Source organism: Crinia signifera, chromosome 3, assembly GCF_055691185.1.
Source record: "Crinia signifera chromosome 3, ASM5569118v1, whole genome shotgun sequence".
In the NCBI taxonomy this organism is placed as follows: domain Eukaryota; kingdom Metazoa; phylum Chordata; class Amphibia; order Anura; family Myobatrachidae; genus Crinia; species Crinia signifera.
The window spans coordinates 174,575,631-174,599,629 of NC_139219.1; the positions used below are offsets into that span (position 1 = coordinate 174,575,631).

At 39.3% G+C, this 23,999-nt stretch overlaps 1 protein-coding gene across 1 annotated transcript in view; it reads right to left on the minus strand.

Moving 5' to 3' along the window:
• The window catches only part of GRIK2 (glutamate ionotropic receptor kainate type subunit 2), a 571,469-nt gene that overhangs the window by 46,391 nt on the left and 501,079 nt on the right, over positions 1-23,999 (minus strand). The window contains exon 15 of the mRNA XM_083176981.1: positions 8,030-8,255. Coding sequence (XP_083033107.1) covers positions 8,030-8,255 — 226 coding nt within the window. The remainder of the gene's footprint in view (positions 1-8,029; positions 8,256-23,999) is intronic.

Sequence of the window (23,999 nt, forward strand, 5' to 3'; positions counted from 1 at the left end):
CCTTTCTTTTTTTTTCCTCTCTTTTCCCATAGTGGTAAGAAATTGGAAATATAATGCGCACTTCGTAGGGTATAAAATAAGGAGCAAGCCTGCTGTAGGCGGTAAAGTGGTGCCCAATCTGTATGAGTCCTAGATGGGGCACTTAAGGGGCAAGAAAAGGAATTTAAACAATCTGTGTAATAGGGCGGGATGATTAGAGGTTCAATCAGGGGCAGTACTGTTAAGTTAGGGCCTTGATAAAGGCTGGCTGTAATATGCGTATTGTGTATGTTGGGTTGTGTATGAAGTTTGTGCTGGGGGGCTTAGTATGTGTGTGTTTTTTTTTTAAATTGTGATATGATTTGATTATTTGTTTAAAACCTTTGATATTTTTCTTTTTATATCTGATGATGTGTTATGTTGAATTTAAATAAATTCTCAATTAAAAAAAAAATTCCCTCCTTTGGGATGCCAGCATATGTCTCCTAACTTCATGACCACATGTCATTCGTATGTATTCCTAAATCATACATACAGATGTATCATGCCTTGTCTTTGCTGGCGATCCGCCAGCAGCATGCTGCTGGCGGATTGCCAGCAACACGGCGCCGCTATCTGACTGTGCGTCCCCCACGCACGCGCGTCACAGTATCCGGGTGACGGGGCAGCAAGGCGGACGCATTACTGTCCGCCTCCCGCTCGAGGGGCAGGGGGGGGGACCCGAGGAGGCTACGGGGGGTGCGGTTGCCCGGTGTGGGCACCGGGCGACCGAGGGCAGCACCGTCGGAAGGGGATGGCGGGGTACCCTTCTGGCATACAGATGGCGGCGGGGCAGGGGATGGCGATGGCGACGCCATCGCCATCCCCTGCAAAGATGAATCCTGCTACATCTGTACACAGAATACACATCATACGTACAAAAAAGACACACACACAGAATACCTATAAACAAACAGAATACATACACATGAAGCACACAGTATACATACACTTAACACACACATAAATGACACACACACAGCATTTATACATGCATACATACATACATACACAAGACACAAACAGCATACATACATATACACAAAACACACACACAGCATACGTACACCTAACAAACATACAAAAAATACACATACACATGGCACTCACAGCATACATACAAACATGTATACAGTCATCACACATACAGTATATACACACACATCACACATACAGTATATACACACACATCACACATACAGTATATACACACATCAAACAATTGTGCCCACGAGTAGCTCAGTTGGCGCAGAAACAGGACTCCTGAGAGGCACATGTAGTGACATATTATTGCAGATTGAGCTTTCTTCAGTTCATAGTATTTATAGTAAAATCAAATGCATCACTATTAAGAATAAATGGCTGCAAACCTATAGATTCGAGGATTATAGAGTGAAGCTGGATACGCACTATAAGATTATCTTTCCAATCTGGCTGGTTGGAATGAAAATCTGGTAATGGCTGGGGACACATTACAATCAACAATTTAAAGGGTACTTGTTTCCTAGCACGGCACCACCGATTTTAATTGCATGCAATCGGGTTGCAAATATCGGGTCAATCGCATCGCATGCCACCAAATTGCATGCGATGCGATTGACCCGACCGACCCGATTTTTTACAATGGAACCAATGTTAAATGGTCCCTGAGACACGATTTTACATTGGCTCCAATGTTAAATGCCCCCCAGTCCCCATTTTTCATTGTATGCCCCCCCATTGTTAACGCCACACCACGATCAACGTGAACCCGAAGCGTGGCGAGCGTAGCGAGCCTGCGAGGGGCGGCGGTACGCGTCCTACGACTTTTTCATACCCCTACTATCCACGTCGGCGTGGAGTTGATGTTATATAGTGTGGCAAGCGCAGCGAGCCACCGAGCCCCAAGCGAGGGGACACGCATTACTTCAGACATATTACGCATCCGCTCGCCACGCTTCGGGCTCAGTGGCTCGCCACACTATATAAAATCAACTTCACGCCGACGAGGATAGCGGGGGATTGAAAAGGTCGGAGGACGCGTACCGCCGCCGCTCGCCACGCTTCGGGTTGGCGTTCATCGTGGGGTGGCGTTAACAATGGGGAAGCATTTCACAAACAAATTACCCATCTGGGTGGCTATACAATGAAAAATTGGGTATGGGGGGCCAATTAACATTGGTTCCTATGTAAAATCGGGTCCATCGCATTATAATGGCATGCGATGGACCCGATTTTAAACGGCCATGTAACATTACATACAATGTAAAATCGGGTGGGTCGCATCGCATGCTATTATAATGGCATGCAATGGACCCGATTTTTACATTGTCGGGAAAGCTGTTAAAAAGCCTGAAATCGGGTCAGTCGGGTCCCATCGCATACCTTAAGTTAAGATATTCGATGGGACCCGACGGGCGCCGTGCTAGGAAACAAGTACCATTTAAAGTGCATAAGAAAAATCAGAAGGCGTGCCTATGTTGCAGATTCTATTGCATGGCTAATTGGGCCATATGTTTAAATTGGGGTAAAGTATATGTGGACATGTCTTGATATTCCTTTGTTTATTTCAATAAATCTTGCAATATGAAGATTAGGTATGTTTTTTTTTTCATTTATAAGTGATACCTGCATGAGTACAGATAGACATCATCCCCACATGCTTGCTCTCCTTCACCTTCTCCTCTATCTCTTTACTTCCTGGTCACATGTTGCTCTCTACTGCAAGATTCTTAAAGAGATAATAACTTATCTAGCTAATGCACATAAACTATCTTTATATATACAGTATCTGTATGTACCCATCCCTCAGTTATTTTGAATCTCTTCGACATGTAAAAATTCAGTCTTTATTTTATATTGTGGCATGAATCAATTTCATATTGGCTAACAAATATTGTGGGACAATTTACACATGCTGTAAAGTTCAGCAATAAGACCCAGTACACTTAAAAATAATGACTACTAGGTGGATGCATATACAGATGGAGCGGGTCTCATCTTTTCTACCTATGGCGAAAGTTCTGCCAGCTGAGTCGCGGCAGCGTCTGATACGGTCCTTTAATGAATTAGCGCTGTAATGTAATGTAATGTACTGTACTGTATTTCAGGTCAAGTCGACCCCCTCCACCCCTGGAAAGGGAGGAGGCGGTTGACTTTAGCTGCATGCACAGTACCAACAGTTCAAAATATTCAGCATCGGTTACGTGAACATGAAGGTAAATATTTGTATAGAATCATGACACTACACAGCCCTTTTGCTCGCTTCGATGTTCACGAGCGACTCATTGGAACGAGCGTCTGATTTCCTACGAGCGTCTCATCGCGCACGAGCGTCTCATACTGCGAATGGCAGGATTCCATTGGCACATTACAGTATATCACTACGACTCTAGCTTGATGGAGCATTAGCCACCCAGTGGTGGCGGATTGTATTGCATGGCATGCACCCACGCCCCTTGGCGGGCACCGGCGCAAGAAGAATATCGGAGCGCCAGAAACTCCACCATGGCGATTCGCCAGCAAGAAGGAGGCTGGCTCCATCTGTAGGTGCATGCAGTATTGTAGCATGAACTACAATACACTTTCCTATATGAAATTGCACCTCAAATCACATGGGAGTTACTTACAGGCAATCCAAAACACAATAAAGGAGTGAGGTTAGGATAGGTCTCCAACATCAGCACTACCCACTTCCAGACCATCTCAGTCAAGCAGTAGTGGAGGCCACAGACTTATTCATAATGTACACACATGGCAGGTATTTTTCAATGTTCCATGAATTGTGAATGCACGGCTCATTTTCCATTTGTAAGTAGTACAGGTTGAGTATCCCGTATCCAAAATGCTCGGGACCAGGAGAATTTTGGATAACGGATTATTCCGTATTTCGGAATATTTTAATATTTCAATGATGTATTTTGAAGTATCTTGCATTTATGCTGTATAAACACATAATATACACACAAATATATTTTATTACCACATAAAATACACACAAATATATTTTAATTGTTCAAAAAACAAGGTTTCAAAACGTGAAACAAAATTTGTGTACTATCTCAGCACTGAATTTGAATGCCAAGCAATCATTGTCTTGCACATATATAGTGCCAGTTACATATCATGTCCCCAGTGATGCTGTTACAAATGTCCCCAGTGAGTTTTTAGCAAAAAAAAATAAAAATTTCACTTTCTGGAAAGTCCGTATTTCGGAATAATTTGGATAACGGATATTCGGATACGGGATACTCGACCTGTATTTATCCAATCCTTCTAGGTGGTATCTTTTTGCTCGTAGTACACTGTGTTTTCTCTAAATAGCGATAAATGCTGAATTAAATCCAGTATGTATTAATGGTAGTGATCACAACTGATCTGGTGAATGGAGGTGTGGAATGATGTGATCACATAGACAAGTACAACTCAGAATTGATATGTATAGTGACATTAGAATTCCATTCTCATTTTGTTTTCTGCAGTCATCTGGAATTACATTTGATTTACAGTATATGTGAATTGGATTTAGGTCCACAATAATTAAGGTTGCTTGATATATAAGCAATTTAAATTCCAGAAGCAGAATGTGAGGATATATAAATATTTTTTTCAAGTAGTCTAAAATTATTAAATATTTTATAATACATTATCAAAGATAATGAGATGATGTTGGCTATATGCCACTTTCACAATGCAGTCAACAGGTTATAATCTCAGCAGCCTTGGTGAGGTTTGATAAGATCTTGGATAACAAATACAGCATGTGATCAATGTGTTGATGATCTTTGTTTTATTGTGTATCACAAAACAATTTGTTTGAATATTACAAATATTCCTATTTTTAACACTAACACAATATAAAGTTTGCTTTATAAATTGTAGCAAAATTATTATTTTTTTCAATCCTGGTTCCAATGTTCTTAAAATAAATGCAGCACCTTAATTTAATCAATTTATCCAAGTTTATAATTGCACTGATCAGTACTGTATGAGTATACCCATGCAAATGATCATATTCTCAATCAACTAGAGACTCTTTTTGTGCCTTTGATGAATTGGCAGAATTGTACCAATTGCACTGAAGAGCTTCCATGAAAGAGTTGGTTTAGCCTTTGATGAATGCTTTCCACAAGTGGCAGAACAAAAAGTGTCTGAATAGGGATAATGCTTTGAAATGAATGATCTGACAGCACGTGTGATAGTTGATAAATAATTGAATGTAATTTTAATGTTAAATTGTAAAGTGGAAGTACAGTAGATAATATATAGTATGTTCGGAATATAAAATGAAAGATAAAATGTATGGATTTAAAATTGGATTTCTGACGTACTTTGCTGAGCAAAAGAAATGGAATACAAATAATTGTTAGCTTTTCATTTTTTCGTCTGTTTACAATCAAAAGGGTAAAGCAAGCTTTTTGTATGGTAAAGAGACAAGCTAGATGCAATATGCTGCTTTTTAACAAATGTGCTTTTTAGATACTGTACAATCCCATAGAAAAAATATTTGTTCATGATTTACTTGCTGCTTGCAGGGCTGGTGCTCGGGTGTTCGGCGCCCCCCTGCATACTAAAAATGTGCGCCCTCAATGCCTGCTGAAGGTGCACAATGAAAAAACACATAATGGGCTTAGTAGCAGCAATATCATATGTAGATATTTAGACATTTTGGTGCCCTGTGTTAGAAAACTAATTGGTACCCCCCCCCCCACACACACACACACACACAGACACCAAAACCAGTGATAGTGCGCGCCAACGGCACATGGCAAAATTTACACCGTAAATCCTATTACACATGATTGCCACTCACCGTAGTGCCCATAACACATTGTCACACACCATAATTCCTATGACATGTTATAACCCACTGTAATGCCTATTACACATTATGCCACAACCATAATGCCTATTACATATTATAACACATGCCATAATGCCTAATACTGGGGTAGCCAACCCTAGTCCTCGAGAGCTACCAACAGTGCATGTTTTGCAGGTCTCCTCACAGAATCACAAGTGAGCTAATTAGCTCCATCTGTGGATCTTTTAAAATGTGTCAGTGATTAATGAGTGCAGCTGTGCAGCAGCTAGGTTGTCTGGAAAATGTGAACTGTTGGTAGCTCTCGAGGGCTAAGGTTGGCTACCACTGGCCTAATACATATTATACCACACACCGTAATTCCGGTTATATATTATGCCACATAAGTGGCGCTTACCTACATGCTCATTGCCAGGAGTTACACGCTCATTGCCAGGTGTTTCTTGCTCAAATACAGGGATTACATGCTCCTTACTAGGGGTTTCATGCTCGTTGCCATGGAGTAAAGGTATATAGCAGTTTTGGCAGTACTGGGGCAAGGAGGTGGTTAGGGTCAGGCAATATATATATATATATATATATATATATATATATATATATATATATATACAAACAATCAATCGGCACTCACAGGGTCTTAATCAACTGAGTAAAAAACTGACACGGAGGTCAAGAAATACAGTAACGTTTCGAGCTGATGACGAGCCAATAAAGGCTCGAAACGTTACTGTATTTCTTGACCTCCGTGTCAGTTTTTTACTCAGTTGATTAAGACCCTGTGAGTGCCGATTGATTGTTTGTATATTTACCCGGACCGGCTGTTTGGGTTGAATAAGGCACCTGGGCAAGTTTGGCTTATATGGAGGATCGCTGTGAGTGCCGGTATTAATACTACATATATATATATATATATATATATATATATATACAAAGTTCAGTAGACCGGCACCCTCCCTCTTATGCTGCTGCTGCCGCGGTGCTAGGAAGACTTAACAATACACCATCTCCAACGTCCTGCACCCACGGTCTTTTCAAGAAATACTCATACCACACAGGCTCTTTCCTAAGAGCCTGTGTGGTATGAGTATTTCTTGAAAAGACCGTGGGTGCAGGACGTTGGAGATGGTATATATATATATATATATATATATATATATATATATATATATATATATATATATAGAGTCTATGCAGGGGTCCGGCACTGTTAGCCACCTCTTAGCAAACTCACAAAACTTGGCCCGGGTGCCCGTTCATCCAGAGCAACCCTCTGGTACATGCATGTCACTGATTGAAAGAACGTAACTCCCGGCACTTTGAAGGTGCAAAAAGACTTTTATGTCTGTGCTGCCAACGGCATTTCGAGCCTGTGGCTCGTCTTCAGGACAGTAACTTTATTTTTACACTGCAATATAGATCTCACTTTGAAGTAAAATCCCACCCAAATCTAATTCTCTCTGCACATTTTACATCTGCCCCCCTGCAGTGCACATGGTTTTGTCCATCTAAAAAGGATTTTGTCAGAAAGAGTGAACTAGAATAAGGCCCATAATTTTGTCACAACTAAATTTTTTACAAATATCATTGCTTGTTGGTCAGCTAAACAAAATGTAAGGATAAAATGAGAAAAGGTTTGGAAATAATCTAAATTTGTTGGTTATATCAGAACACGTGCTACAACAAAATTTTAAATTAACACCAGAAGATTCTTCTTTAAATATAGAGTACTGTATCATGGAGATGTTTTTTTAACACATTTGGTATAACCATTGTCAAAAATATGTGAATTTATTGGGAATAGAATAGTGGTTGAATATAATAAATTATTAAATAATAATAATAATAATAATAATAATAATAATAATAATAATAATAATAATAATAATAATAATACTATATTATTATAATTGTAGTATTATTATTATTATTATTATTATTATTATTATTATTATTATTATTATTATTAAATGTGCACTAGTTAAGGTAATATGGTTGCCTTTAGTATTCTTTATCTAATATTTGGTTTTCTATTCATATTTTCTTATTTGCTAGTAAATGTATAACATTTTATAACTATTTGTTATCCATGTATTGAAACAAAAGTGTATAGTTGCATCTTCTGCCAAATTGAATTGTTGGTGAAGCCTTCTATTTTTTCTTACTCCAACTAAGATAAATGAACAAAGACAACATAATTGACATGCAACATACCCATGGGAGTTCCAACTCCATAACCTTTAGAATCTATAAGGCCTCCAATCTGTGTCAGGTTACAGTTGCGTTGCGTGACAAATTCAATGGTTGTTGACTCCATTAGAAAGGCATAATCAGAGGTGAGCACTCGCTGGATACCTTCTTCATTATTTTTGACAAGCACCGACTGGCTCCTGCTATTCATAAAGGCCCACATCTTTTCATAGGTAGGTATTTTGGATTTCTAAAAAAAACACACAAAACACCCTTAATGTAAAATATATTAAAAACAATGTTTAGCAACTAGTGACCATTTTTATAGATAATATTAATTGTAAATAAGCGAATTCAACAAAAGCTACATTTAAACCAGAACAAAGAGTGTTTTAACTGTTAGTTTTCTTATCATTCAGTATATATTATTTATTAATGTAAAATTTTTATGATCTTAAATTTAATGAATTGGGATTTTCACTACAAAACAAATGTTACTGTTAACAACATAGGTGCTTATTCAGATCTGATCGCAGTACAAAGTTGTTCTCAAAATGGGCAAAACCATGTGCATTGCAGGTGGGGCAGATGCAAAATGTGCAGAGAGCATTAGATTTGGGTGAGTTATTTTGTTTCTGTGCAGAGAAAATACTGACTGCATCATTTTTACACTGCAATATAGATCTCACTTTGAAGTAAAATCCCACCCAAATCTAACTCTCTCTGCACAAGTTACATCTTTCCCCCTGCAGTGAACATGGTTTTGTCCATCTAAGAAGGAATTTGCCAGAAGGAGTGAACCAAAATAAGGCCCATAGTGAGCAGAAAAAAGAACATTGGGCCTTATTTTGGTTCATTCTTTCTGACAAAATCCTTCTTAGATGGACAAAACCATGTGCACTGCAGGGGGGCAGATGTAACATGTGCAGAGAGAATTAGATTTGGGTGAGTAATTTTGTTTCTGTGCAGGGAAAATACTGACTGCTTTATTTTTACACTGCAATATAGATCTCACTTTGAAGTAAAACCCCACCCAAATCTAATTCTCTCTGCACAAGTAACACCTGCCCCACCTGCAGTGCACATGGGTTTGCCCATCTAAGAAGGATTTTGTCAGAAAGAAAGAACCAAAATAAGGCCCATTGTTTTAGCAACGTTTAAATATCTATGCATGTAACTAATGTTTCACAGTTATAAAGCTTTCACACCAAGGACCTTATTCTAATTGATTTGCAGATGCATTTCTGCGCATGTGCAGACGCAGGGTGTGTACAACCACGGCAAACATCATATTTGCTGGGTGCACGCACCCTACACAGTGGCCAGGGGGTGGAGAAGGGTGTGGGGTACTGGGCAGCTCCATTAGCATATGGGAATGCCCAGTATTCATTCTCATGCTAAAGAGGCGTGGTGCGGGCAGCTGACATCACCGGATGTCAGCTGCCCATCCTGTCCTCGCACAGGGTGCCCACAGTTTAGAGACACCATATTGTGTCTATGAAATGTGAGCGCTGGAGAAATCATTCGATGGTCACCGACAAACGAGTGATTTCTCCCCGCTTGCGAATGGATGATTATGTAAATCATCCATTCGCAGGCATGTAGGGGGTTGCGCATGCGAGAGGGGGGTGGCCGGCACTGTGGGCGGTGTCTGATGGACTCACAAGGCTGCGAGTTTCACAGCCTTCTGAGTCAATCAGAATAAGGTCATTAATCCGACCAGAACACCTATTGAATAAAGTTTTAAGCAATTTCACAGATGCTTGAAACTGATTTCTAACCAGAGACTGAACCCAGGTGCTGTGTTTTTCCACTTTCAGTGCATGTAAATGACTTCATATCTAAGCACCAGTGATCCAACTCTCTGTATATAGTACTTTAATGTGACCCTACACCATTCACACCTCATGCTACTGTAACTAGGTCAATGAAGGGTTTGACCTTGGTGATGAACAGGTTCAAATTTCTGGTAACATAACCTGGATAGGTTTTTTCACACCAGCCACCGACAATAACCCAGGTTATAATATTGCAAGGATTATATGTGAGTCAGCTGAGTCCACTTTGAAAAAAAATAACAAAATGTTTTTTTTTAAATGTCTTTATAATGCGTATAGTGAGATAAAGAGATAAAGGGTTTACCTACAGTGGTGATTTTTGAGTTATGTGGGTATTGAATCCTGTGGGATCAAAGCATTCACTGTTTAGATTGCAATAGCCCTAGGGTCTGGTCTGGGTAAAGGTGATACTGCAAATCCAGTTTTTCCAAATGAGAGGAGGAGAAAGGTTTGCAATCTAAGTAGGTGAGTACTTTGATCTCTCAGGATTCAATATCTACCAAGCTCAACAATCACCAGGGATACCCATCATATCAAGCATAAGATTATTCTTCATCAAAGGGACCCAATGCTAGTGAGTGGAAATTTTTGCATCACCATATGATAAATCCTTTTAAAATCTACATTTCATGCCAAACAATACAGGCCAATGCATTTCCATTAATTGTATTTTCTAAGCTTTGACTATGTGAGAAAATTGATTAATTGTTTTTTTGAGCTTTAAAAGAAAAAATTGCTTTATCCCTTGTATGATAAAAACATGGCATCATTTTATCATTATTATATATGATTTGTTTTAGTTTATTGCCTTTTAACTTACATTTTAGCAATTGCTGCTTTTGTGACTTTAGTATTTCATGTTAAACCAGTTTCATTAATGTGTATTTAGCTTATATTATATATTTAGCTACAATGGGGAGAGATATATAAAGTGGAGAGATAAAGTCAGCCAATCAGCTTCTGTTATTTTACCAGCTATGTTTGAAAATTGTACAGGTTTTAGCTGATTGGTTGGTACTTTGGGGGTTATTCCAATTCACTCAGAAAGGCACAATCACTCTCTAATGGACAAAACCATATGCACTGCAGGTGGGGCTGATGTAACATGTGCAAAGAGAATTATATTTATGTGTTTTATTGTTTCTGTGCAGGGTACATTCTGGTTTTATTGTTACACTGCAATACATATATCAATTTGAAGTACACCCCCACCCAAACATAATGGTCTCTGCACATGTTACACCAGCCCCACCTGCAGTGCATATGGTTTTGTCCATTAGAGAGTGATTGTGAGAGTGATAGTGAATCAGAAAAAACTCCCCACTGTATTTCTCTCCAATGTTTGATACATCTTCCCCAATAAAGTATCTCTTATTTGTATTTAAATGTGCCAATATGGTCACTGGAAGAGGCAGACTAAGGTTTTTTTGCTCATGTACTGTTTAGTTCAATCATCAGAGATTTAAACATTTGTGATTTATTATACACACCTGTCCATGTAATTCAAGAGCTGAGTTTTATATTCTACTCACTGACTTGAAAGAGCACCACCTACAGCTACTGACCTTCTTTGATGCTTTCTTTTTCATTTTTGTTCAGTAGTGGATGAACATTCACAGTAGCCGTAGGCTGAGCAAGTTCCTCTATTAGGTTATTTGTCTTTTACATCTCACATGTATCTTTCTATTTTTTGGGGTTTAGTTGTACTTTAGACATAATATAATAGGAGGCCTTTAGGACCGTTTGTGGAAATGCTGAATTACTTTAGTGTATGAGGTCTGCAAACAATCTATTTTCAAAATTGGCCATATTTTGCTATTAAGCTAATACAGACCTTTTTTTTTAATTAAACTATTTCAAATAAAACAAAGGAAAAATTGCAACTTATTCTGGTTCTGAGCCAAGTTAAATTAAGTACAGTAGCTAATGTTATTTATCATGATGCAAGGCACATCCAATTAATCTCCTTTCATGAAAATGAAGTTATCTTTATAATTTAACCAAGAAATTAATTGTTAATGAATGCATGTGAGCAAGACAAAATATGATTCAGCAGGGAAGCAATAATCAAAATACTTAAAAATCAATGGAAAATATTAATTTAATTTTTTGTGTAAATATACCTTAATTTATAAGCTTAAGAAATATTTCTTGCAAGAATATGTAATATAAACATGGTTTTGATATTTAACAAATCATATAGCATATACAGAAATTTGGCTAATCCATGGTTTTTCCCAAGCACAAAATTAATCCAAATGTATTTACAGAGATCACAGAAATACAGTAGGGCACAAGATTTCAAAGAAAGTTTAAGCATGTATTGGTGTTAAGAGATAATGAAATAATAACACAATTTATATACAATAGAGCTAATTAATAAACACTGCATTTAGATGTAATATGTGCACTGAACCATGTCGTCCTAACCATAATTAGGCTTTCTCAGACTAATGCAAATTAGACAAGGAAAGCAAGTGTATTATTGGCTGCTCCTGGCAGTGCACAAACAGCATACAATTTAATTGCCATGTATAGCGCAGCCTGAAGACAAGCTGTGCTTAAAAGTGCACTTCTCTGTGCGAGACTACAAGACACCAGGAGCATAGGAAGTCCAATTGACAAGAGTGTCAAATAAACTACTGTTAGTTTAAATTGTCAGGGGCAGTCAAAGAGAGTCATATCACCTAGAGCTGTGTACACATTGCAATATATTGCCCAGTGTCCAGTTTTTCATCAGCGACCAGAGATGGTTGTTGATGAACAAGAGACTCTGCCAGGGGAGCCACGGGGAAAATAGCTAGTCACAGGAGCAAGCTCCTGCAACCATTAGAGGGCTGAATACGGAAGAGTGCCAAATCAATGGCAATATGGTTGCTCAGCGACCATATTGCCAGTGGTACTGCGCTATGTGTACACAGCTTTATTGTTTACTGTCTGAAGAAAGTACAAACAGTGCAGCAGTTAATTGTTTTAAAATGTTTATGGAGAAAGACTTTAGACTACTTACAAATATGCAGCAATTGTATGGCAATGTATTTATAATTTAACTGTATTCAGTATGGATCCAAAACAAGTAACACAATCAACAATAATTACTTAACACTTCAAATTGTTTAATATTCTAAAATACAGAAAGTGTCTTTGACTTATTCTGGTTTACTGTCAATGCTGCAAATTTTGCAGCTTTGCGACCCAACTAACCGCAGACCACACGAGCGGCCGCTACCACCCCCCACCCCTGCATGGTGATTTTTTGCGTACACATCATTTCAGAGACTTGCGTGCATGGCCAAAATCATTTGATGGTCATCAACCATCGAATGATTTCTCAAGCGTTCTCAAATCTACAGTAAGTCTCTGGTGACTCAGATTTCCATGAACAGGGCAGGCAGCTGACATGCGTTTAAAATAAAAATAAAAAAATGAAGACTTATTGTTTCATATATATGTACTTGTGACCGTACCAATGTGTGCCTCTCCATGTGTTTTATTTTCCCCTGTTTTGTTTTGCCTTGCCTTTCTGTATCTTTTTATTTTGTTTGCTATAATATAATACCAATAAAAACTAATGTTTAAAAAAAATGAAGACTTTGAGTTCTGACCTTTGTATATTTATCTACTGTTGGTTTAATTTTTAATGTTACAATAATAATTCATAAACACCTAATGGCACACATAAGCTAGAAAACATTTGGGCTGAAAAATGAATAGGAAAAACATGCTGCCATGCTGTCCTTATACTTTCCACAGATGAAGGGGGAAAACAACAACTATATTGACGATTCTAAACTCGAATATGACAGGAACTCATTTGAATGATTGAAATATTCTCTGCAATGTGTTGCATAATATAGTGGTGCTATAGAAATAAATGATAAGAAGAACTGTATCACAATGTTTGCCATTGCTCTATTTTTAAAAAAAATATTGACCTATGAGAATTGCTCAGGCTTGTAAACTATTTTAAAGAACATAACCATTGACAATGTATTACGTCAATGTACAAACTGCTCAAATACAGTAGCTCAAATAGTACCCTTTCCCATCGAACAGCAGTTTTCATGGTTCATAGAGTTAAAATGAAAAAGGCAGACAGTGTGGATTGGACGGTAATGGAGTTGCTGGTGTACATGAGTGCAGCAAAAATAAATCATTTGTTTCAGCCAGTTGTAATTTTGTCTTAGGAAGACTTTTGCTTCTACTGATATGAAAATAACTATAAGCTACTTTTTCAAGTCTCCGATGCCGGCTTTTGGAAAATAACAGCAGAAGAACCATCAGCCTGTCTGATCATTCCATTAATCCTCCCTGAGATTCGATATGTATGATGGATATGTAAATGTTTGAAGATGAAACTGTGCCATAAAAAAATCTGATGCTTAAACTGATACAGTTAATGTGCCACTAGCTAATCTTCATTTTGAGACTTTTTTCTAATATGCTACATAATGCTGAATCTTCCTTAAAATCGTGACTCCAAAAGGTACACATAAAATCTAAAAGAAATTGGGGCAAATTGGTACTATAATGTGTATTCTACTTCACATGTGATGTTTCTAGGTGCAACTAATCAGATCCTGTCTACTATCTTGTAGAGGGTGCTAAATAAATAAGAAGTAGATTCGGATTGGTTGCCCATCACATGTGAAGTAGAATACACATCAGTTTCCCCCTTTAAGTGTTCTTAATGCAAAACAAATATTCTATAATAATTACATTTATAATCATTGACATAGTAAAGCAAAAACCTAGAAAACAATATAAAAGAGGAAGTAAAATGTTATAGTACTGTATGTGTTGATATACTGTAGTAGCAAATCAATGCAGTACAAAATTACTGGCGGCAGTCATTCTAACAGGCAGCGGGAAGTGTTTAGATGCACCGCAAAGCTGCGAATTTCACATCTTTGTGGGTCAATCAGAATGACTTCCGAAAAGTGTGGGGGAAAAACTGATACTAATTTGTAATTACGCTACATTTCATAGTGCCTCACATATGTAAACTACATTCAGTGCATTCCTAAATACATTAGCTGCAATAACTATGTGATGACATAAATAGAAATCCAACTTTAAAGATCGAGCTCAGCAGTATGCTGGGCCACATGCACAAACAGTGTAGGAAGCCTAACCTTTGTCAGCGGGGCAAATGATGATATCAGGATTGGCTGACAGTTGCTTCAACGCATGGAATTCTATTGCTCCATATATCTCTAACCTCATCTCCATTCATACACCCTCCCGCCCTCTACGGTCAGCTGACGACTGTCGTCTCTCCTCCACCCTGATCACTGCTTCCCATGCTAGAGTACAGGACTTTGCCCGTGCTGCACCCCTTCAGTGGAATGCACTCCCTCGCTCCATTAGACTCTCCCCGACCTTGCAAAGCTTCAAACGGGCACTGAAAACTCACCTATTCATCAAAGCGTACCCTTCCACTGCATAAACCAGCTGGTTCTCCGACCCCTTGCCTGTTTCCTGTTTACATCCTGCTATCTAACCACCACCCCCTCGCTTGCACCTCTTGTAATCTGTCTGTCTCCCCTTCCTACTAGATTGTAAGCTCCTCCGAGTAGGGCCCTCTTCCCTCCTGTTGTCAAAGCCCACTTCTCTTCACATTTCACTCACAGCTCTCCTTTACTCCAACACCCAATGACCATCTTCGTCTGCATACTCCTCTCCATCATTGGCCTCAAGCCTCTAGTTGTATGTTGATTGAGTCCTCACTACTTATATCCAAGCTGTAATGTGTATTGATCTGTGGTGCTCTTTATTTGTACTGTATTTTTGTTATTTATTCAATGTTATGCCAAGTTTTGTTTCCCTGTATTGTTCCTTTGTACGGCGCTGCGAAACACTTGTGGCGCCTTATAAATAAAATTATAATAATAATAATAATAATAATAATGGCAGGTAGATTATTATGCACAATATTCTTATTTTTAGACTGACATTTAATAGACAAATTAACGTCATGATCTAACATCCTAGAAAATGTTTTAATTGATATATTATTTGACAACGGGTCAAATTTAGACTTTGGCAAAAGCTTACGTAATTGAACTAGGACCACATCAGCTACAGCAGGTGCAGACTGAGTGGTTTTAGCAAAATGTTCATGGAGGCGCAGCTGTCTGTTAAGGCGATATTTTTCTAATTGCCAATCAAAGTCACGCAAGTGATTAGTAGGTACAAAAGACAGTCCACCTTATTTTCTGCTGGTGACAATCTATAGGAAGACAGGTTGAAGATTATCGTGGTGTCCTGTTTAAGGGCAGCCTGCCTGGCCTTCTTCGCTCTGTATCTTTTACCCCCACGCCTTGACCGGTATTAATGTCTCGAAGTAACTGTGTGCGGGTAAGAACCCCTGAAGGGGCTGATGAACCAGATGAAGGAGGACCACCATATTGGTCATAGTTGCCATCAGAATCACTGGTGGTATAGCGGTCTCTTGAGCGTGTAGGACGCCTGTTGTACTGGCGGGACCCACGTCCCTTTGGACGACCACGGCCTCTGGGTTCAGAGTTGGTCCATTGGTAGACCAGATTGTGTTCATAGTCATTAATGACCTTGTCCAATTTCTGGTGCTTATATTGCAGGAGATCGCGTTTGTAGGTGGATAATTTGGTTTTCAGTTTTTCACACCAATCCACACTGGTATCAGATTCCAATAGCTGTTTATTGATACCTTCAAAAGCAGAGATTTTCTCACGGGTGTTCTTAAGCTCACAAGCATACTCCTCTATTACGAGGAGCATCAAGTCATAGCTACATTTATTAAGAACCCCTATCCATCTCTTGCAAAAGGTCAAATTATGGCGACCAATCGTAGGACAGTTCTTAACTCTGAACCCACGGGGTATATGCTTTCCCTTGTAATAATCTGTCAAGATAAGCCCGTGGTAAAAGAAGTCCAATTCTTTTTGTTTAAGCTTCAACCAGTCTCTATAAATCACATCTGTAGACTTGCTGGAAGCATTATCAAATATCTCTTTGAATAAAATATCATCCGCCTCTGATTCAGAGAATGTCACAGCAATACCTTGTGTTAATTTGGCAAGGTTAATGCACTCCACCGGTGTATCAGCACCTGTTCCAACTTCAGCCATAGTGGTTTAAAACAGGACTGCGTCCATAAATAAAAGATGATGGTAACAAGTGAACCACAGGCAATCACAAACTTCCGGGGTGCCAATGACCAGGTAAGATCCCAAACCTGCACAGGAATCTCCCAAATATCGAGTCCAAACGGTCAGGCACAACCCCAAGATCTGTAGCAAAGTCCCGGTGCCAGCAGTTTCCCCACAGTGAGGGCCAATAAAAAATACTCATGCTGCTCGACAAGCAGCCACTGCAGCACACGGATATAAGTGAAGGATCACAGGAGCAGGAGATTTAATGCAACGTTTCGATTTTAATAATCGTCATCAGGCATAACTTACACATTCAAAACACTCACCTTATATCATCGGTCACGTTTCCCGCCAGGCAGCACACAGATCCGTCATCAGCGTGCGCCCACCGCGTCACCGTCTCCATGACCACCGACCACAACAAATGTGGACGCATTGTCATGACGTGCATTGACAACGTGCACGCAGCGGCGCACAGCCGAATGACGTGACGTGAACACCCAGGGGCCCACGTGGCCTAATAGAAACAAACGGCATTTACGGAGGATACAGGCGCTGATACAGGAGAATTGCAAATACAAAATATAACACATATAATGTATAACAAAAAAGTATAAACATGGGACAACACATACCGGCTGGTAGTTTCCTGTGTAGCATTGATGTATCCAGCTTATATACCATCATACCTAATATTGCTGGTGTTCAGGCTGTACGGGATCTCATTCATGATAACGCTTTGTATAAGGGTCCCTCTAGTGACCTAGTGTGTGATCTATTGTTGTTGTTACTCACCCACAATTTTTTCATACACGATGGTCGCTTTTACCTCCAGCGTTCAGGCTGTGCGATGGGGTCCAATGTGGACCCATCGTACGTGAATGCCTACATGTTTATTGCCGAGGAGGAGATCTTCTTTAATGACCCCTATGTATCTGGTATGATAGTCTTCTATACCAGATACATAGATGACATCTTTCTAATATGGACAGGGACTGCTCAACAATTTACTGATGTCATTGATCGACACAATTTGTCGACATCACCCCTTAAGCTGACTTATGTGATTAGCCCCACATTGGTTAATTTCCTTGACGTAACAGTGACGTTACACGATGGTGGTTTAACCACCTCTCTGTACAGAAAGGACACTGACCACAATACGGTATTAGTTTTCATCCTAAACCGCTGAAATTTGGTTTACCTGTTTCGCAGTTCCTCAGAGCTTGTCGCATTTGTAGTGATCAGGTTGAGGCCATTGCACAGATTGACCTCATGACTAATAACTTTTTAGTGAGGGGCTATGATCTGGAACTTCTAACTAGGGCTAAGAATAATGCATTAGAAATTCCTAGGATGGATCTCCTTAAATCCTTAAATAAGACTGACCAACCGGGACACACCAGACTACCATGGGTTAACCATTTTAATACCAGCAGTGACACCATCCGGACAGTGGCCAAACGACATTGGCCCATTATTAGCAGTGACAAAGATCTTAAACTGGCCAATACTGACCTTATGACATGATACACTAGGGGTAAGAATGTAAGGGACTGGGTGGTCCGGACAGACATTTTTCCCCGTACTGATGTGGCACCCCAGCCGACGTTTTTAGGTTGATGTAATGGCTGTTTTCGATGCCTGCATTGTATAACCTGTAGCAGCATGACCATGGGTGACAGCTTTAATCACCCTTTCAGTGGGAAACAGTATAGCATCCGACATAAGGTCACTTGTACAACACACTATATTGTGTATCTAATATCCTGCCCATGCGGGTTACATTATGTCGGCAAGACCGACCGCACATTGCGGGAATGGATGGCAGAACACCGCACTGCCATTCGTGCTGCCTTGGCCTCAGGTACCAGTGACCAGCCTGTTGCGCGTCATTTTGCACAGGCTGGCCACAGTATGGCTAATTTACATTACATAATTATAGACCATGTACCAGCAAAACTAAGGGGTGGAAATACAGATAGCGCCGGCCTTATTATTGCTGGCGGAGCGCCAGGACCGTGTCCCTGGCGATCCGCCAGCAATCTGGCGCTCTGGCTGAATGAGACGCTCGTGCGTTTCCCACGCACGAGCGTCTCAATAGCCGGGCGGCGAGGCGGCGCGGCGGGTGCAGTCCTGCCCGTCTCCAGCTTCAGGGAGACGGGCAGGGCTGCGGGGGGCTGCGGGGGGCGGTGTGGACCGGCGGGGACCCGGGGAAGCCGGCGGGGACCCGGGGAAAAGCACCGTCGGAACGGGACGCGCGTGCACCTCGTGCACGCGCGTCCCCTTCCGACATACAGATGGCGCGGGGCGGGGGATGGCGGGTGGCGAGTCCTCCGCCATCCCCAGCAAAGACAAGCCCGGCGCCATCTGTAGATCACTGGCACTACTGCGGTGTGAATCCCATTGGATCCACCGTCTTAGAACTATGACACCCCATGGTCTGAATGACCATTTAGGTTTCCATGCTTTTCTGTTAGGTATATTAGTGTGATATATTATGGTAATGCCTGTGTCCTGCTTTGGTCATTTTTTGCTAATGTTTTTGCTAATGTCCTTTTTTGCTAATGTCCTTGTTTCAGCATATGTTATCTGTAAAGGGTAATTAACCCATTCATTTTCCTAGGTGGACTTGCCTTGACGTCTGACGCATCTATCATCTGCTCTTTGATGTATTTATGTATCTGTATTACTTATTACTTATCCCATGTTTATACTTTTTTGTTATACATTATATGTGCTATATTTTGTATTTGCAATTCTCCTGTATCAGTGCCTGTATCCTCCGTAAATGCCGTTTGTTTCTATTAGGTCCCGTGGGCCCCGGGGAGTTCACATAGCGTCATTCGGCTGCGTGCACGTTGTCATGACGATGCGTCCACATTTGTTGTGGTCGGTGGTCATGGAGACGGTTACGCAGTGGGTGCGCGCTGATGACAGATCTGTGTGCTGCCTGGCGGGAAACGTGACCGAACGTACACAGGTGAACGGGGATATAAGGTGAGTGTTTTGAATGTGTAAGTTATGCCTGATGACGATTATTAAAATCGAAACGTTGCATTAAATCTCCTGCTCCTGTGATCCTTCACTTACTGTATATCCGTGTGCTGCAGTGGCTGCTTGTCGAGCAGCGTGAGTATTTTATATTGGCCCTCACTGTGGGGTTACTTCTGGCACCAGGACTTTGCTACAGATCGTGAGGTTGTGCCTGACCGTTTGGACTCTATATATATATATGGTAATAAATTGAGTGGCTTTATAATAAGAAAGAGGTACAGTACCTAAATTAAAGATTTAGAAGGTCTGGTTTAGTCTCAAATTTATACTAGGAGGAGCTGTCTTTGTCTCTTGGAAATTTTCTTGTAGCCATCTCTATTCATGTTTAGGACATTAAGCTAGAAATTCTGACATAATGGAAATAGTGGATCTTTCAGCTGGTAGCAGAATCCAAGATAAAAATAAAATCAATTCATGCTGCTTTTAGAACTATTATGGCTTGTTTTGACATACAAAACCAAGTCCAAAGGTTGGGATCCTAATCTGTTTACAGTAATGATAGATAGCACATATTGGTAGATAAATCTACCACTACTAATCAACAGTACTTGAATATTATACAGTTGTGAGCGGTTTGGAAAGTAATTCAACCATTTCACATTTAATGCACACAAACTTTTCATGATATTTAGAGATAACATCATAAAAATAAAGGAGACAGTAATCACTGGACATTGGATAACTTTTTCTAAAGTATCTACCCACCTTAAACCAGCTCCTCATTTCTTCACCACCCAGGTTGAGAGGTAACATACAATCTCGAACACAGCAAATTTGGGACACCACCTGCTCAAATCTTGGATTGCATTTTCCATGAAACCTGTGAGGATATCTCCCATAACATTGGGATACATTCTTCAAGCCAGGTTTATGGACACCCAAGCTGATATCATCCAAATTTTATTGGACTTAACCGTGGGGACTTTGCACAGCTAGAGCATTATAGGAACAAGTGGGACTCCACCTAAGTATACATTTATTTGTTCATTATTAGTATTATTTAAAATTATTGATTATTTTTATTTGTTTTGAATTGCTATATTTTATATTGTACTCGTGCACTTAATGGTACTCTTCTCTTTATGGAGATATATTTCCTATTGTATATACCAGTAAAGAGACAGAATACAGACAATACTTATTAATAAATATTTTTATTGTAATACCGAATTGATCACATTCTCATTTAGTGCTCCACCATTTTCAACATCATAATAATTGCCTTCATACAGTATATAGGCAAAAATTCATAAGGAACAAAACAATATTAAAAGTAACAGTACTAATTTCCTGGGAAGAGAAACATTTAATGTCCCTTTCTGTATCTTATTTAGCAATGAAATAAGTGAAGTAATTAGCTCCACCTGTGGATCTTTTAAAATGTGACAGTGAGTAATGAGTGCATGGACTGTAGCTCTTGAGGACTGGAGTTGGCTACCACTGATCTAAAACCTCCCCTCCAAACCAATGGTAAGACATATGTGTGCTGGTCACTCTTCATAACCCACATTTGTTTATCCATTTTTCAATATTACACACCACTTTAATTAAAAATACATTTAGGCATGTCTTACTTTCTGTACATACAAAAATGTAATGACATATCACATTTCACAGTTGGAGATTTTGTATCATTGGGGTATTGTAGCAATGCAATAGACTAAAAAAGGTGTTGCACACACAGCGCTCAGTGTATAGCCTTAAGACACAGTAAAAATAGACGCGTTGAGTGTTTAGTGAAGACTCCCCAGGAAGAAGAGGCTGTCTGGCGATCCACGTGGCGTACAGCAGAGGTCATCCATCTTCTGTTTCCGGACTGGTATATGGACCTATCAATGTTGTTTGTGCCTGATCCATCTGACTGCTAGCAGCTTTGCCTGAGGGGTTTATCACCTATGCTATGTTAAAAGTCTACCATTTGTAAGTGCGGACTTGTATTAAATTTCATTTTTAACCAAGGATAATCTGCACTATGTTATTTCTCTATTCCACCCACTCACATGCAATGTGAGATCTGGTGGTTATCTTTTCAGATATTAATCCTGTTACTGAGAAATCTCCAGTGAAAAAACCTGTTTGGAAACAAATGGTGATATCTCTGTCTATTTTTACTGTGTCTTAAGGCTATACACTGAGCGCTGTGTGTGCAACACCTTTTTTTGTCTATTGTATTCCTATGGTGGTATTTTCCTGGATGTTATACCCGTGGTGAATTCACACTAGCTGCACTCTGTTTTAATTGCGCACACCTGGTTGGTACGCCCTTGTTGTTTCTATGTATTGTAGCAATGCACAACAGCTTCAGAAACAACCATAACAGCATGCCATTCAGCGAGCACTTAGAAAACCAGTTAGGGAAACCAGCCATCCATAAATTGGGAATTGTGAATAAAATGCATGGTAGGAATGCACAAGCAGTCTCTATTTTCTTGCCCTCATAAATTTTTGTTAAAACTAGATTATACAATAAATTTGTGCCTACTATTCATGGTTATTTACAAGTTGATTTCACCAGGGATGAAATGCATTAGAGGTTCATGTCATGTCACTTCTAGATATCTGGAGCAAGTTTTACATATACTGTATACAGTATTTGTGACCTTTTATAAACTTGTCATTGCACTATGCTATATCATCATATTTGTATTCCTAACATGTGCTTTTACTGACTGGTCAAATGTGTTAATAGTGTTTTGTTTGATGAATTAGGTTTTTATATTTTTGTGAATATAAATTTATTTTTTATTTACCATTGTTTAGTTTTAAATTCTTTCACGTCAACCACAAAACTAGTTAAGAAGCGCAGTTAAACCATCCCATTTTTTCAGTTCCCTAATTATTCTCTATGAGATAATTATTTGATAGGTTTTCCTCATACACATCACTCTATCTGCTGCTGTTTTTCTCTAATCTAGTCATATAAAAATAGAGTTTGACAAATATTTTTAAATTGACTTTATATAAAGTGCCCGCGCTTATTCTTTCTGCTTTAGATTTTGCACTTACAGTTGACTGGGTTCCTATAGGAATACAAAAGATAGAAGATGTGCTGCACTCTGCCTATGCATGTGTCAGTATCTAAACAAAAATGGTTGTTGAATTTACACTTATGGTCTTGCATATCATTTCTAGGAATGATATGCACCAAAAGACCATAAGTGTAAAGTCACCAACCATTATTGTTTAAATACTGATGCATCCACTGAGAGCACAGCACATCTTCCTGATATTAACCCTTTGAGTGCCATTGTTGCTGTGAGCGATCCTCAAAATATCCAATAAAAATGCCAGTATTGCTTTTCTTTCATTTTAAATGAATACAAATACAACCAAGTGAATTGATGGAAATTTAGTTAAATATTGCACCCAAAAAAAGAACGTCGTTGTAAATGGTGCTGGCATTTTTAAGGGATATTTAGAGGATCTCTCGCGGCACCGTAGGCACTCAAAGAGTTAATAAAAAAAAGCTTGGCTTGGCAATTTTCACACCTATTTTGACAAATTCCCTTTACACTCAAAGGGTTAAGACAAACCATGATCATATTTTTCTGAATGATTTGTAAAAACAGTTTGAGGCAAATACTTTTCAATGCAGAAATTATTTTGATTTGAGATATACTTCAATCCTCTTTTGTGTTTAAATATTTAATGTACCTAACCTTGATTAGCTACAATATATGAAAGCTCTGACATTGGTAGATTTTTTGTCTGTGTTCCAAAAATTGACACTGACTTGACAGTATGAATCAGCCACACAGTCTTGCTTATAATAAAATACTGTAGTTAAGATTTCCATTCAATGAGCATTGTGCACTACTGTACTGTACATAATTAGTGCTGGTGGCAAAATACAGATATACTGTAATTAAGGGCCCATCGTAGATAGAGAAAAAGCCACAATTATGATTGTGTGCAAACATGTTTTTGGCCAGATAAGGTTTTTGGTCCAGAGGATTAGGCTAT